General features: G+C 41.4%; 1 protein-coding gene across 7 annotated transcripts in view; it reads right to left on the reverse strand.

Annotated features, from left to right (window-relative positions):
- Positions 1 to 3,299: 3,299 nt before the first annotated feature.
- Positions 3,300 to 13,400, reverse strand: part of TADA2A (transcriptional adaptor 2A) — a 45,263-nt gene continuing 35,162 nt past the window's right edge. For 6 of the 7 annotated variants that reach the window (XM_043481703.1, XM_043481676.1, XM_043481712.1 and 3 more), the window contains 6 exons: positions 12,407 to 12,517; positions 10,808 to 10,879; positions 8,734 to 8,866; positions 8,123 to 8,166; positions 5,637 to 5,710; positions 3,300 to 4,141 (listed from right to left, as the gene is read on the reverse strand). In XM_043481703.1, coding sequence (XP_043337638.1) covers positions 3,956 to 4,141; positions 5,637 to 5,710; positions 8,123 to 8,166; positions 8,734 to 8,866; positions 10,808 to 10,879; positions 12,407 to 12,517 — 620 coding nt within the window. In that variant the 3' untranslated portion in view covers positions 3,300 to 3,955. The remainder of the gene's footprint in view (positions 4,142 to 5,636; positions 5,711 to 8,122; positions 8,167 to 8,733; positions 8,867 to 10,807; positions 10,880 to 12,406; positions 12,518 to 13,400) is intronic. The other variant, XM_043481730.1, reaches the window with a different exon arrangement.

A 13,400-nucleotide genomic window follows, 5' to 3' on the forward strand; every position in this document is an offset into this window, starting at 1 on the left:
CGAATCCAAGGGCAGTTTATCTCTGTGCATCTCAACTGGTAGAAGCCAAAGCAACAAGGCAAACAATGAATAGACAAAGAACTCCCTCTATTAGATTAAAAAACCGGCTTTCCAAGTTTCAGGGAAATGATTTACCTGTCCCCACCCTCTAGCCCTCAGAAGCAGCATACAACGCCAATAAGGACTCCGTGGATAGGAGACTTAGGTTCCAAGATACTTCCAAGCTACTCTTCACTACCATTCCCTCTCCCAAAACAGGTGTCCGTGTCAGCACGACCACTGCTATCCTGTCCAGGGTGCTCTGGCTCTCCTTGCACCCCGAGATCATTATCACTTACATTTCATGCAGAGGGCTGGTTATTGTGTCCGATTGAAGGGAAATTATTACAGCTGGGCTACCTCTTCTGCACAGGCCACAGACGTGGTAGTATCCCACTGTAACAGAGGCGGTCCTTTCTCGCCGGTCTGGGAGAGGTTACTCACATCCAGCTGAACACACTGGAAAGGAAAGGAAAGCTTCTTCTTGAATGGAACTAACCTTCAGAAATTCAGATTAAAAAGCCAGGTACATGTTAAGGTACAGGAAAGCTTTTTGTGTTAGTAACAGTGTAATACGGTTATCTACAAAGTGTTAGTCGCTCAGTCGTGTACAACTCTTTGCGACCCCATGGACTGTAGCCTGCCAGGCTTCTCTGTCCATGGGATTCTCCAGACAAGAATACTGGAGTGGGTTGCCATTCCCTTCTCCAGGGAGGCATCTACAAAGACATTCTTAAAAATGAATGGGCGAGGGACTTCCCTGATGGTCCAATGGCTAAGATTCCATGCTCTCAGGGCAAGGGGTCTGGGTTCAACCCCTGGTCAGGGAATTAGATCCCAAGTGCTGCAACTGAAGACCCTATCTATGTGCCACAAGCAAGATCTGGCACAGCCAAATTAATAAATTTTAAAAAAAGAATGGGCAATATTCCAGAATGCTGTTTAGAACACAGTACAGCTCTCTTGCTTGGAAACCAGTCAAGGTGTTTCAGTTACAAACAAGTTAGCTTTCCAAAGCTTCTCTTTGTCTAAGTTTGGTTTTCTGACTCATCATGCTGGAAACTTTAGTTATTATGTATCTACATTTTTTCCTAAAGTTTGAATGACTTATCAAGTAGAACTTTGTTATTGATGAATGTCACTGGTCTTCCCTTTCCCATAACCACAAGCTGATAATCTCATTACTCAAAACTGGGAAGTTTGTTCTTATCATTTAGCAGTGACTGGTTAACCAAGTCCAGATTTAAAACGGGGGCTTGGGGTTAGGGGAGTTGTAAACAATAAAAGGATGAAAACTGGAACCCAAGAAGAGATAAATCAGTTGGTTTCAGTAGAGACTGTTAAGGTCTCTGAGCACAAGAAGGGGTCACTGAACAGAAAGAAAAAGTTTCAACAGAAATCCTTTAAATTGTAATAAAAATCCCTCACAGTTAAAAGGTCTTTATTCATTGTTCACTGCTGTTGTTTTAAACTTTCCTTCTTCTGAGATGATCTGGACCAAGAAAGACCTATATCAATGTAGTTGGCTTATGGCCAATCCCATCTAGCAGATAAGGGGAAGGATGGAATATTCTTTGAAAAATTCTTGCTAGCTCTGGATTTTTAGTAAGAAGGGCCTTCCTTTGGTGACAAGAAGGAAAGAAGGAAATAATGTAGTAAGCTAGTTAGTGACATCTAATATCAGCAAATGCTTTTCTATTATAAATGCAAAAGGATAGTGACTCCTTTCAAGTACTCCTCACCCAAAATTATGGCTTGATTTGAGAAACCCCCTAGAATTCTAAGTCTTAAATTCTGCAAAACTGGGTTTACCAAAACCATAATAATCCAGTCTTTTGAAATTACAGCCTTATTTTTGTCACTATTTTCAACCATGCCATTTTCATCAAATCTGATTCCCTCATCAGTTTTTCAGACTTCAACTGGATCCAAGGTTTCCGTCAGACTGTCCCGCCATCCTCCCACTCCTAGCCACCACAGCTGCCCCTTGTGTCTCTGCCAACTAAATCTCTGGGCACCATTCTCCTTACTCCCATGGCTGCCTCCACATCCCCATCCACCCACGATGTCTGCAACAGTCTCCCTCTTCCATCTGCCATTTTATTACTCTCATCTCCATCTTACTGCCTCAAAAACTCACCTCTCCCAGGAAGCCTTCCTTAATCAAGAATAAGGACCTTAGACTACAGTGGACATCACCCGATACTGATATCTAATGCACTTTTACAACAATACTTAAAAGAAGCTGGACTTCCCTGGGGGTCCAGTCGTTAGGAATCTGCCTGCCAATGCAGGGGACACGAGTTCGATCCCTGCTCTGGAAGGACTCCACATGTCAAAGGGCAACTAAGCCCGTGAGCCACAACTCCTGAGCCTACATGTTCTAGAGCCCATATGCCACAAGAGAAGTCACAGAAATGAGAAGCCCAAGCACCACAACTAGAGAAAGCCCATGTGCAGCAACGAAGACCCGGTGCAGCCAAAAATAATAAATATATATTTTTAAAGTCTTAGCATTAAAAAAAAAAAAGAGGCAATCCCTTTATAATCAACTTTCGGTGATGGTGGTGATATACTATGTTTTCTAATGATAGGACTATTTCAAGAAAACAAAAAAATAAAAAAAGAAAACCACAAGCCACCCTTTTTAAATACTTAAGTCCTTTATTCTAATTGCCTCAGATGCTAAGAGTTTCCTTTTCATTTGTAAACCCTAAATGAAGTCTATTAGCAAACCACATGCATATATACATCAGCCAAGAAGTTTGTGCTGGTATTTCCAACCAAGTATATGATACTTGAATTAGGTATTTTGAATGATGAAAGAACTGAAGATCAGTCAGCTATCGGAGGTAATCTGTGATGATTCTGTTTGCTTCCAATAGAATAGGGACAACCCTCCGAGTTTGGCTTCCTACTGTGCAGACGTATTTAAGGACCAACTTTCAGATGTGGCAGTCACTCACCCTCATATCTAGTGAGTTCCACACATGAAAAGGCTTTCCTTTTATTTTAAAAGTAGCTCTTCTTGTAGGCTAGCCTTTCACCGTTGAGAAACTAGGGTTCAGGTCTCATCCAAGCAATGCTGAAATTAACTGCATCATCTCCATCCTCGGGGACCTGGTATCCTGGGAAGCCCCCGGTGACAACAAGGGTGAGCCCAGGACACACGTGTTAGCACAGACAGCTCAGCGTGATGAGGTGGGCATCCAACACCCTAAGTGTGCTTTAGTTACCAGAATATTTGACACACCCACAAATTAAGTAGCAAAACATTTTAATCAATTCTAAAAATAACAGAGACATTTTATATCCATTGCTACCTCCTCAAAAGTCTTCTGCAGATTAGACAGTCAGACTGCAGATTACAGAGCCAGACATTCAAGTTCCAAGTACAGTTTGGGACAAGATCATCATGGGGAGGTTTTCCTCCTTTCTACTCAAAAACATAAGTTGTCAGCTTAAAAAGAAACCCTCAAACAGAAAGAGAAAACTTTCTCTCACTATAACCTCTTTATTTTAAATCTGTCTGTAATGTTTGAAGGCAAAACATAATCAGAAAACCAACCTCCCAAGCAGGTACAAGAATCTGAGCTGCACTCCTGGGATTACAGACTGGTTTAGTTCTATTTCTACTAACACTGTGATGTGAGGTACTATGGTTCTTGTTTTAGTTATAAGAGGTGTTAGGAATGAATGCCCACACACAATTAACAATAGCTTATCTAGCACATAATTCTGCAGCACAATACCAACAACAAGAGTATTTTAAAGCAGGGTGGAGAAGAAAGTAGACATTAATAAAACTGAAGATTTCCTTTGTTCTTCCCCTCTTTTCACAACGACACTTCAGTTCAAAAACAAGGCTCCAGAAAGGCCGTGAGGTCCTTTGGCCCGCCCACACTCCTGGGGAGCCTCAGGCTTTGGTGATGTATCCTTCTCGGATGAGGAAATCATAGATTTTCCGGGTTTTGTTCACGTCTATCTTGATGAGTGCTCTTGCCTGTGCCAGTCTTAAGCCTCCTTGCTTGTTACATTCGTTCAATAAAGCAGATTTGTATTCTAAATAGGCTCCCGGGACCAACCTCACCATCTGACAGAGCTGCAAGACATGGCAAATTTAATCAACATTAACATCTGTCAGTCTTAAATTTTAATCCAGTAGGTATAGCCATAATAAAGTGTAAAGAGTGACATCAACCTCCAACTATTTACAGGAGCTGCTGGTGGCTAGACCACATTCCATTCTGTCTTTTCTTTGGTGAGAATAGTCTCAAGAGACAGAAAAAGGCTGAGGGTGATGCCGGGAGAGCTGCGGCACCTGTCAGCCGGCTCCCCGGGGTTGTCACGGGTACAAATCTGTGTCCTGAGGACTGGCCTGGGGCAGAGTCCCGGCACCGTCCGGCTCAGCCTGTCAGGGAAGAGTTGCAGGGCCCGGGGTAGGGGTGCTGACACTTGGGTTCCCAAGTGTGAATCACATTATTTCTGGTACCAGCATAAGCCCGTAGTCTCTACTTTTGTGATTACACTTCCTACTTTGGAAGGAAAGGAGATCTAGAGATCTTGCTAAGAGGTTACTGCTAAAGATGCAAAAAGGTGGTTTAATTCTAGTTCACCTACCATTTATCCAGCAATGAACAGTCTGAGGTCACCATTTTGTGGGTAAGGATAAAAAACTGCTTGAAACTCTGGGTCATTCCATACTTGAATCAGAATGGCAATCCTTCCTCAGCAATACCTGGACATAACATACACTCCCTTCTCCTCCCACGCTCATCTTCACTGTTCCTACTGGGTAAAGTCAAAGTCTAATACTAGCCTCTATTCCATTCTGTCTGACCTGAATTTCTGATATGGAGTGGCAGATGAGGACGCCGATCTTGGGAACTATAAAAAGAGCACACAGGAACAAAGGAGGAATTCCTCTTTGGAATGGACTTAAGAGTTGTCGCACATTCTTTAGAAAATGCTTGATGATGACTCATTTGAGGCTGGACTTAAAAGTTTAGAAACAGCTAACAGTCATAAGAAGTCACATCCAGTGATTAAGTGATTACGGTGGAAAAGAAAAGTAGGTCATGGCTTTTTTAATCAAAGTTAATGTGTGACTACAGATGATGATGGATTCCTCTTTTGTGCTTATACACATACCACGGAGACAATTCAAAAATCTTTTTAAGTAATGGTCATATTGTTGGAATAAGAGTAGAACTTCTGAAAGTGTCCACTCTTATAGGAAATAACCACTTCCATATACAAGTTATTTTAAGTTTGTAAAAAATTAAATTCAGTAAATAAAGTACTTAGTACAGTATCTGGTACATGATAAATGCTCAATAAATGATAGTTGGTATTATTTAGATTTATGTATCATATGCTCTTCTGTCAGCAGATGAACGGTGGCAGGGTGATGAGGAAATGAGTCCCTGAGACCTGCTAAGTCCACCGAGACCTTGAGGATGACTAGAGCTGTGTATGCACATGTGTGATGTGAGCAGAGCCAGAGGGGCTTGATCCTGTAATGTGTTTTTCACGACAACTCAGTGAATAACTGGCCCCTACTCTCTCCTCTAACCAGTTCCCCTTCTTTTTGTTACCTCCTTTTCTTTCTCATTCAACTTCTCTGTGCCAGGGAGGCCAGTGAGGTTCAAGGGCGGTGCACTTCGTCTACCTATAGATACAGACAGAAGAAGGCATGTATTTTGTAAGAGACAGTACCTCAGGAGTAAAAAGTGTAACAAGTTCACCATGGTCAGGCCATGGTTAGGTACAAAACTACTACACATCAGGTACCCCAAAGTTCACTTGAAAATAAAAACAGTAAGTCAAGGACTTCCCTAGTGGTGCCATGGATAATGATGTGCCTGCCAATGCAGGGGACACAGGTTCGCTCCCTGGCTGGGCAAGATTCCATGTGCTGCAGAGCAACTAAGCCCATGTCCTTGACAACTACTGAGTCTGTATGCTGCAACTACTGAAGCCCTTGCGCCTAAAGCCTGTGCTCTGCAACAAGAGACGCCACCATGAGGAGAAGCCCACGCACTGCAATGAAGAGTAGCCCCTACTTGCTGCAACTAGGAAAGCAAGCCCACACAAGAGCAACAAAGACCCAGCACAGCCAAAGATAAAGAAAGATTAAAGAAAAGAATTTAAAAAAAAAAAAGGTAAATCAAGTGCCCTTTGCCTTGATAAAATGCACATATAATCACACACACCTCACAGTCAAATAAGATTATTCTTCCTAACCCAGCAGAAGATTCTAAAATCTACAGTCCAGATGTCATCCAGTTAAGAAAGGTCACATGCTGCCTGTCTTGACAGCTGATGAATGGAAATAACAACTCTGCAGGAGAGACATTCCCTAACACTGGCCATTCTGCCAGCAGTGCAGGCAAACATGGTAATTACCCAGGTACCATTCACCTTGAGATCAAAGACAGAGAGTCAGGCCAGCAGAAGGCCCTTCATTATGTATTATTTGAGGGAATATCTGTTCCTCCCAAAGTAGCCCTGTTTACCTGAAAGACCCACAGAGAGGAACAATGAGCCAGTATATGGCAAAGCAGAGACTGAGGTGAACTCACATACCTTGCGAAAGAGACCCAAGCAGGAGGTCACTGCCCAGGATGGGAAGCCTGATGTGCACAACTCTGGGGATTTGTTTTGAATGTACACTTGAGTGAATGGGCTGTGTTAAGCAAAAGAAAATGTAGAATACTACGTTACACTTCATGGGGGCAGGGTGCTGCTTAGGTGGTGGAGAGCAGGGGGAGAGGCTGTCACAGGCTTCCCTTTAACATTAACAGAGGGAATGGGAGCTGCTCCACAGTCCCAGGCTGAGCTTGACCCTAAATGACCTGAAATGGAGATTACGATCACTCAATGCCTCACCAGTTCCGAGAGGCTACATTATGATCAGTGATTCAGGTTTCCAGCTCTGCACTGCCTTAGGAGCAACTCAGAGTGTGAAAAGGAGCAAAGGGTCATCTCAACCTAAAGACTGGGGCTGAGGGGGACTGATGCCCGCCAAAGAAGCAATCAACAGTGAGCGCAAATGGTTCAGAAAACACAAATACCAAAGAAGCCAGGTCAAGTACGTTCATTCACTTTAATTAGTCAACATTAAATTTTCTTATTTCTTATTTAGACTGGGGGAGGATTTGGATGTGAGAAACTTATAAAACTTAACTTGTCTTGGCTATTCCCTAAAAGACTCTTTTCTCCTCTAAATATTAAAAAATAATTACTTGAAACACAGGAATAAATGGAAAAAAAAAAATCACCCCTGCAGTGGCCTTCTCTGAGCCCTTGTCTGGGTCTTGAATCAGAGATTTTTTGAATGGGATCACAAGGTCTATTTTTCCCAGTTTCAAAAAATGGTAAAACTACAAATGGGTTACCTTTTTGCCAAATCCAGTCTGTAAACAGTGGAGTGGTCTGTATGTTCTGATCAGGGCAAGTGGCTAATCTACATATGGAGCAGGGATGAATGATAACCAAGAAAATAGGCAAACGAACACCATGATCTCAGATCAGCGTTCTACAACTAATACCACCCCACACCACCATTTATTAATTACCAAGCAGCAAGGATTATCAGATATCATATGGCTTAATCTTGCCCTGTAAACTGACCTCAAAATAGGACATGCTGGAAGAGATAAGAAACAGAAATACTTTTAACTCTCCAACTTATAAAGAAAGTCTTACTTTTCTGGCAAGTAACATACCTCCTTGCTCATATAGGATACAAAGCCTTTAATTTATCCCCTATGAGACAATCTTGAAGTCTGTGGTATATAAAATCATAGTAAACGAACTGCCTGTGAACACTGGTAAAATAGAAAAAACACCTGTCTGAGGTCCTTTCCTCCCCTGTCTTTGTAATGTAAACCCGAGGAAAGCTCCTGTTTGGCCATGAAGATTCTAACAACTTGCTGATGTTTATGAATCTGTATAACAATCACCATTCCCCTGCCTAAGCACCTGGCTCCCACAAAGGCGGGAGGGTTTGTTGGGTCACTGTAATTCCCAGGATGAAAACGCCACAATTGTGACTTGCTCCAGCCTGAAAAATAGTTACCTGAATTCGAAGTCATGGGAACAGAAGGACTCAGGCCAGAATCACTACAAAAAAGAAGAGGAATTTAAACTTATGTCACATCAAGAAAGCAATTTCCAAAAGCCCATGAGAGACTGGGTAACATTTATCAGGTCAGCTACTTTGAAGAGAAGTAATGAGACAGACTAGACTATGCTTTTACAGGCTATCCCCACTGTACACAACTCAAGAAAGGAAATCTGTTCCAGGGAAGGAAACTGCCTCGATTTGTTAAGAAGAGGTCCTGGTGTGGCACATCACAGAGACCATTCATGAGCAAAAAGCAGGAAATTTGATCCTCCAATGAAAATCACACTAGTAGATACAGAAGAAGAAAGAAGGTGTGGCAAGAGAATACACTAATCTTAAAAAATAAGGTCAAAGTAGCAAAGTAGGATTCTAGGAGGCCAATTACATTTCTCAAAACTGTTGGTACTGTACTGTTTGAGACAGCCTGCTGAAGTTTTCTGAATTCTTCTAGCTACCTAATTATTACAGCTCTGCCATTTAGGGTAGGGCACCCACAGGGCTATCTGAAAATACAGGTAAAGGCCAAAAGCCCCATGAGGTTGTCCCCCAGACTAATTCCTCACATGTCAGCCTGCCGGCGGAGCCACTGCTGGCAGGCACTGCTGTCCTGGATGTACTGGAGGACCTCAGAGAGCATGGTGCGTTTGAGGCGTTCCTCTTCTCGAGTCTTCTTGAGGTGATCATAGGTTCTGGCACCTGTAGATGTTAAAAAAGTGACAACAATGACAAGGTAGCAGAACTAACCAAAGGGCTTCCTAACTCATCAACAAACAGTTCATCTTTTTTAACTTTTAATTTCTGTGGCCTTGCTGTGAGGCTTGGGGGATCTTAGTTCCCCAACCAAGGATCAAACCTAGGCCCAGAGCAGTGAAATCGCAGAGCCCTAACCACTGGACCCCAGGGGATTCCCAGTCATTTTTTAATTTCCTTTGAAAAACTGCTTCCATTATTTTTCTAAGAGCAAAGTGATTTCCCCTAGTTTGAAATCTCTTTTTTGATAAGAAATGAAAATGTGTTTATTCCTTTTCTACCTTTAAGAAATTTGAGAGAGGGAATTCCCAAAACAGAAAAGTACAAAGAAAGTTGGAGTTGCTCATATTTCCATCCCCTAAAAGTAACTTCTAATACTGTCATATTTACTTCCTGCTTTATTTTTCTCTATCCATATATTTTTCCAAGTCACACAAATTCTATACACATACACTGTTCCTTAAAAACCAGTTAGGATTACAAATAAAAATAAATCCTCATTGACTATTACTATTCTTTTCACCTCTTTCCTGGAGACAACCAACATCAGGCAACCCAAATCTGGTATCAGAGTCTTCATATGCATCTTGCTAACAGCTGCATAGTGTTTTCTACACTATTAATGTATGTAAGATCCAAAATATCAAACCAGTGGGTTTCAAGCCAAGTTCCACAGAGGCCTAGGTTACTATGAAAATATCTCAGGGATTACTGTGAACATACCGGTGGTCCTGAGCTCCACACATGGTCTGAATCATCAGACTTCAACCTAAGGAGTTCCACTTTTCCTTATGGATTAGTGCTCCACATAAAATTTCATTTTGTAAACAGTTTCCAATGTTAGAAATAAAGAGCCATTTTACTAGGCTAAACTTGAGCAAAGGGTGAACGGGTGATAGCTTTCAACCAAACAGGAAGGCGGGAATGCTGAAGACCATCACCAAAACAACAACAAAATGACAGAAACTGCCATTTATTGAGGACTTGGTGCGTCAGGTACTATACTATGTTTTCACACATTATCTCTCATTTGATCTTCACATGAACTCTAAAAGACTTGGAAAATTGAAACAAATAGAATTACAGATTTGGTAAAAGAGCCAGAATCCAAACCCAAGCTGTCCAAGCCTAGACTTCAGCTCTTAACTGCCAACACAACTGCCTTCTCTTACAACCTGGCTCTACTACAACTAGTTACTTAATCACTTTCATCCTTAGTTTCTCTATTAAATGAGAATAACAATACCCATCTCTTAAGTTGAAAGTGAAAGTGAAGTTGCTCAGTCGTGTCCGACTCTTTTCGACCCCATGGACTGTAGCCTACCAGGCTCCTCCGTCCATGGGATTTTCCAGGCAAGAGTACTGCAGTGGGATGCCATTCCTTTCTCCAGGGGATCTTCCCAACCCAGGGATCGAACCCAGGTCTCCAACATTGTAGGCAGACGCTTTACCATCTGAGCCACCAGAGAAGTCCCTCTCTTAAGCTGGTGAAGTATAAAGGGTACAGTCCAACGCATGGTGAATGGTTAGGTGCCATGAATATAATCATCTCTACCTCAAGTAACTGGGATGCAAGTGCCTAGAACCAACTGAAGTGTGCTTCATGGGAATGATCATATGATGCATCACTAAATTTAAAAAGGCTGAGGCTAAACGTTGGAATACAAAATATTTTTTTTTTAGAGGCCACAATAGAATCCTAAATCTAAAGTAGCAACTCTGTCATACTTTTTATTTCACCTCAGATAATCCATATAATGGTATTTAGAAGGATTAAATAGATGAAACTTTTGGGAAAGATCAAAAACTCATTCTGAAATGTGGAAGCTTATTTATATGTTTGGAAGGCACATGCCCTGATTTAGTGTGGAGCATAAGCATACTTACTACAAAAATTGGTAATGCCTGCCGTCCTGTATTCCTGGAGCCTTTTGATTTCCCTTCGGAGTTCAAATTCCACTGTTTATCCCCCCAAAAAAGACAGAGAAAAATCGGAAAAACAAAATCAACATCAATGAGCACTTTTACTGCTAAATATTTTCAGTAATCCTGCCTTCTATAAAAGACTGGGCAATTCCATCTGGGGAATCCTAATTGTTGCTAATATCTCATTAGAAATTTTACTTAAGAGCTGACAAAAATGTACTCCAGTGGTCTTTTGGCTTCTGTCTCCAATTGCAGAAAGCAGCTGGAATTGTTTCTTAGAAAACTTCATAGTGACCTGGCTGAATTCATTTAGCTACAGTAGTAATGAATATAATTTCTCAAACCACCAAGTTTCCCTGCTCTATTTATTCCTTGTTAAAAGTTCTAGCCACAAAGCCAAATTTTGGCATGAAACCTGTCTCTGGTATTACATGACACAGACCTTTTTGCAAGGGAAGGACAAAATTCTGTGCTCAAGTTCCCGATGGTTTCTTTACAGCTTTTCTCTTACAGGGACAAAAGAGCAGTGTGTTTTCCATAAACCAAGATTTCTGCCTCCTCTGAGCACACAGATCAGGTTGCACTGCTCGGATTATTATGTGATGGAATGTTCAAATCTGGGTGCTTTGCAAAAGCGGATGACAGAAGAACCTGGACAATCCACGGGGTGTAGTCCCCTGGAGTGACACATAAACCAGCGATGGTACAAACTGGGACAGGAAGTAAAGATCAGACACCCAGGATAAATCACACAAAGAATGCCAACTAAACAGGGTGTCTGTGAGGACAACCAACCCAGTTCAGATAAATGCCTGCAATGTCATGCAAGAAATATCTGCACAAAGAGAACAGGATACAAACCTTCATGAAGTACCTTCCTGAACTAAATTTGGGAGTCAAAATCAAATACCTGAATCTCATGATGAAAGGCATAGACTCAGCCCCTCAGTTCAGACTTTTATAGTCCAGGCCTTACTGCGTTAACAACTTCAATTTTTTATAGTGAGAAATCAAATGATAACTATATAGATCTCTCTCAGAGAAAAAAGGCAGGAAAATTATGTAAGTGCTATATATTATTTCCATGAGTCACCCAACTCTGTCCCCACCTAGAAACTAGTTTTAATACTAAAATAATTATGAACAAAATAATGTGATTTGCCTCAAAATAATCCAGTTGAGGATGGGAAAGGAATGGGTGATAAAGATGACACTGGATCAGCCACTGGATGGTTAACTGCTAAAGCTGGGTGATGGATACATGTATATCATAGTATAATGAACCCCCATGTATTTGCAAACTCCCATATTAAAAATGGGGGAAAAAGCTACTAAACTACTGTTTATCTAAAGGGGGGTGGAGAGCCACTACTATTTTTAAGCTTTCTTCTCCATTCCCAAAGTTTCAAATTTATCTCATAGCAATAAAGGGGAAGAAACAATTAAAAAAAAATCCACTTATTTGTTTACAGAATTTCACATAAAACACCATTATCATTCCTATTTATATAAACACACACACACAGAGAAACATACAGTCAAGGTTAAAAAACCACCTACATGCATGGCTTTCAATGAACTTGTCATGCTCCACCGGCCCCACTATCCTTGCAAATCGCCTCATTGTTTCATAAAGATCTTGGACTTCCTTGGGATATCGTCGTTCCATTACTACAGAGAAAGTAAAGAATATAAAGGTCTCTTAAGTTTTCTGTATTTTTTTTTAACAAGTAGTAAAATGGAAGAATATTATTCCTAACCTCACATGATTAATTTACCCATGACAGGAAGCAAACCAGAAAGCTAGGGAATGCAGCACACTAATCATGATGCTAACAGAACCAGAGGGACTATGTCTCAGGGACGCTGTCATGGCCGGAGAGCACCTGCACTCTGGTGACCCCCACACCTCGCTCTCAATCTGCACAGGGGCAGGAAGTTCTGGCAGTAACAGGAAGGACGATTAAAGGCAGATCATACATTCTTAGGAACAATACAGGGCAAAATCTCCGGTACTGACTTCTGCAGAACAAGGGACATGTAGACATGCTAATTCATCTAGAAGAGGTAGATCAGTCTGGCAAAAGTGTGTGATCTCTCCCATGTCCCACTAAAAATCCTCTCTGTAACTCCATATCCTCAAGTGAGGCATTTATTTCTTCACTCTCTACATGGGTCATTTTGCCTTTCTCTAAACTTAATTAAGTACCACAACTTAATATACTGTGAATGAAGTTATATTTTAATAACTATCATGGAAGCAAATGGTCATATATGCCACCTGGGATACCGTTCCAGGTAGCCAGAATCAGCCCCTTTGAGGATCACTACAGACCAAATCTCTAATAAAAAGAGCTATCAGCAAAAAGAGGGGTAGGAGAACCCACCAACAATAATTGGTAGGTTGGAATGATCAGGAATTCTCGAATTGCTACTCAGTCATTTCAATAAGAGTAACTAGGCTAGCTCTGTCCACTCTCAGGCTAAAAATACAGGCTGTTACTTATGATAGTTACTTAAATTGTCGTATTTTCAGATGAATCTCTTCCTTAGC

Source organism: Cervus canadensis, chromosome 1, assembly GCF_019320065.1.
Source record: "Cervus canadensis isolate Bull #8, Minnesota chromosome 1, ASM1932006v1, whole genome shotgun sequence".
NCBI classification, from domain to species: domain Eukaryota; kingdom Metazoa; phylum Chordata; class Mammalia; order Artiodactyla; family Cervidae; genus Cervus; species Cervus canadensis.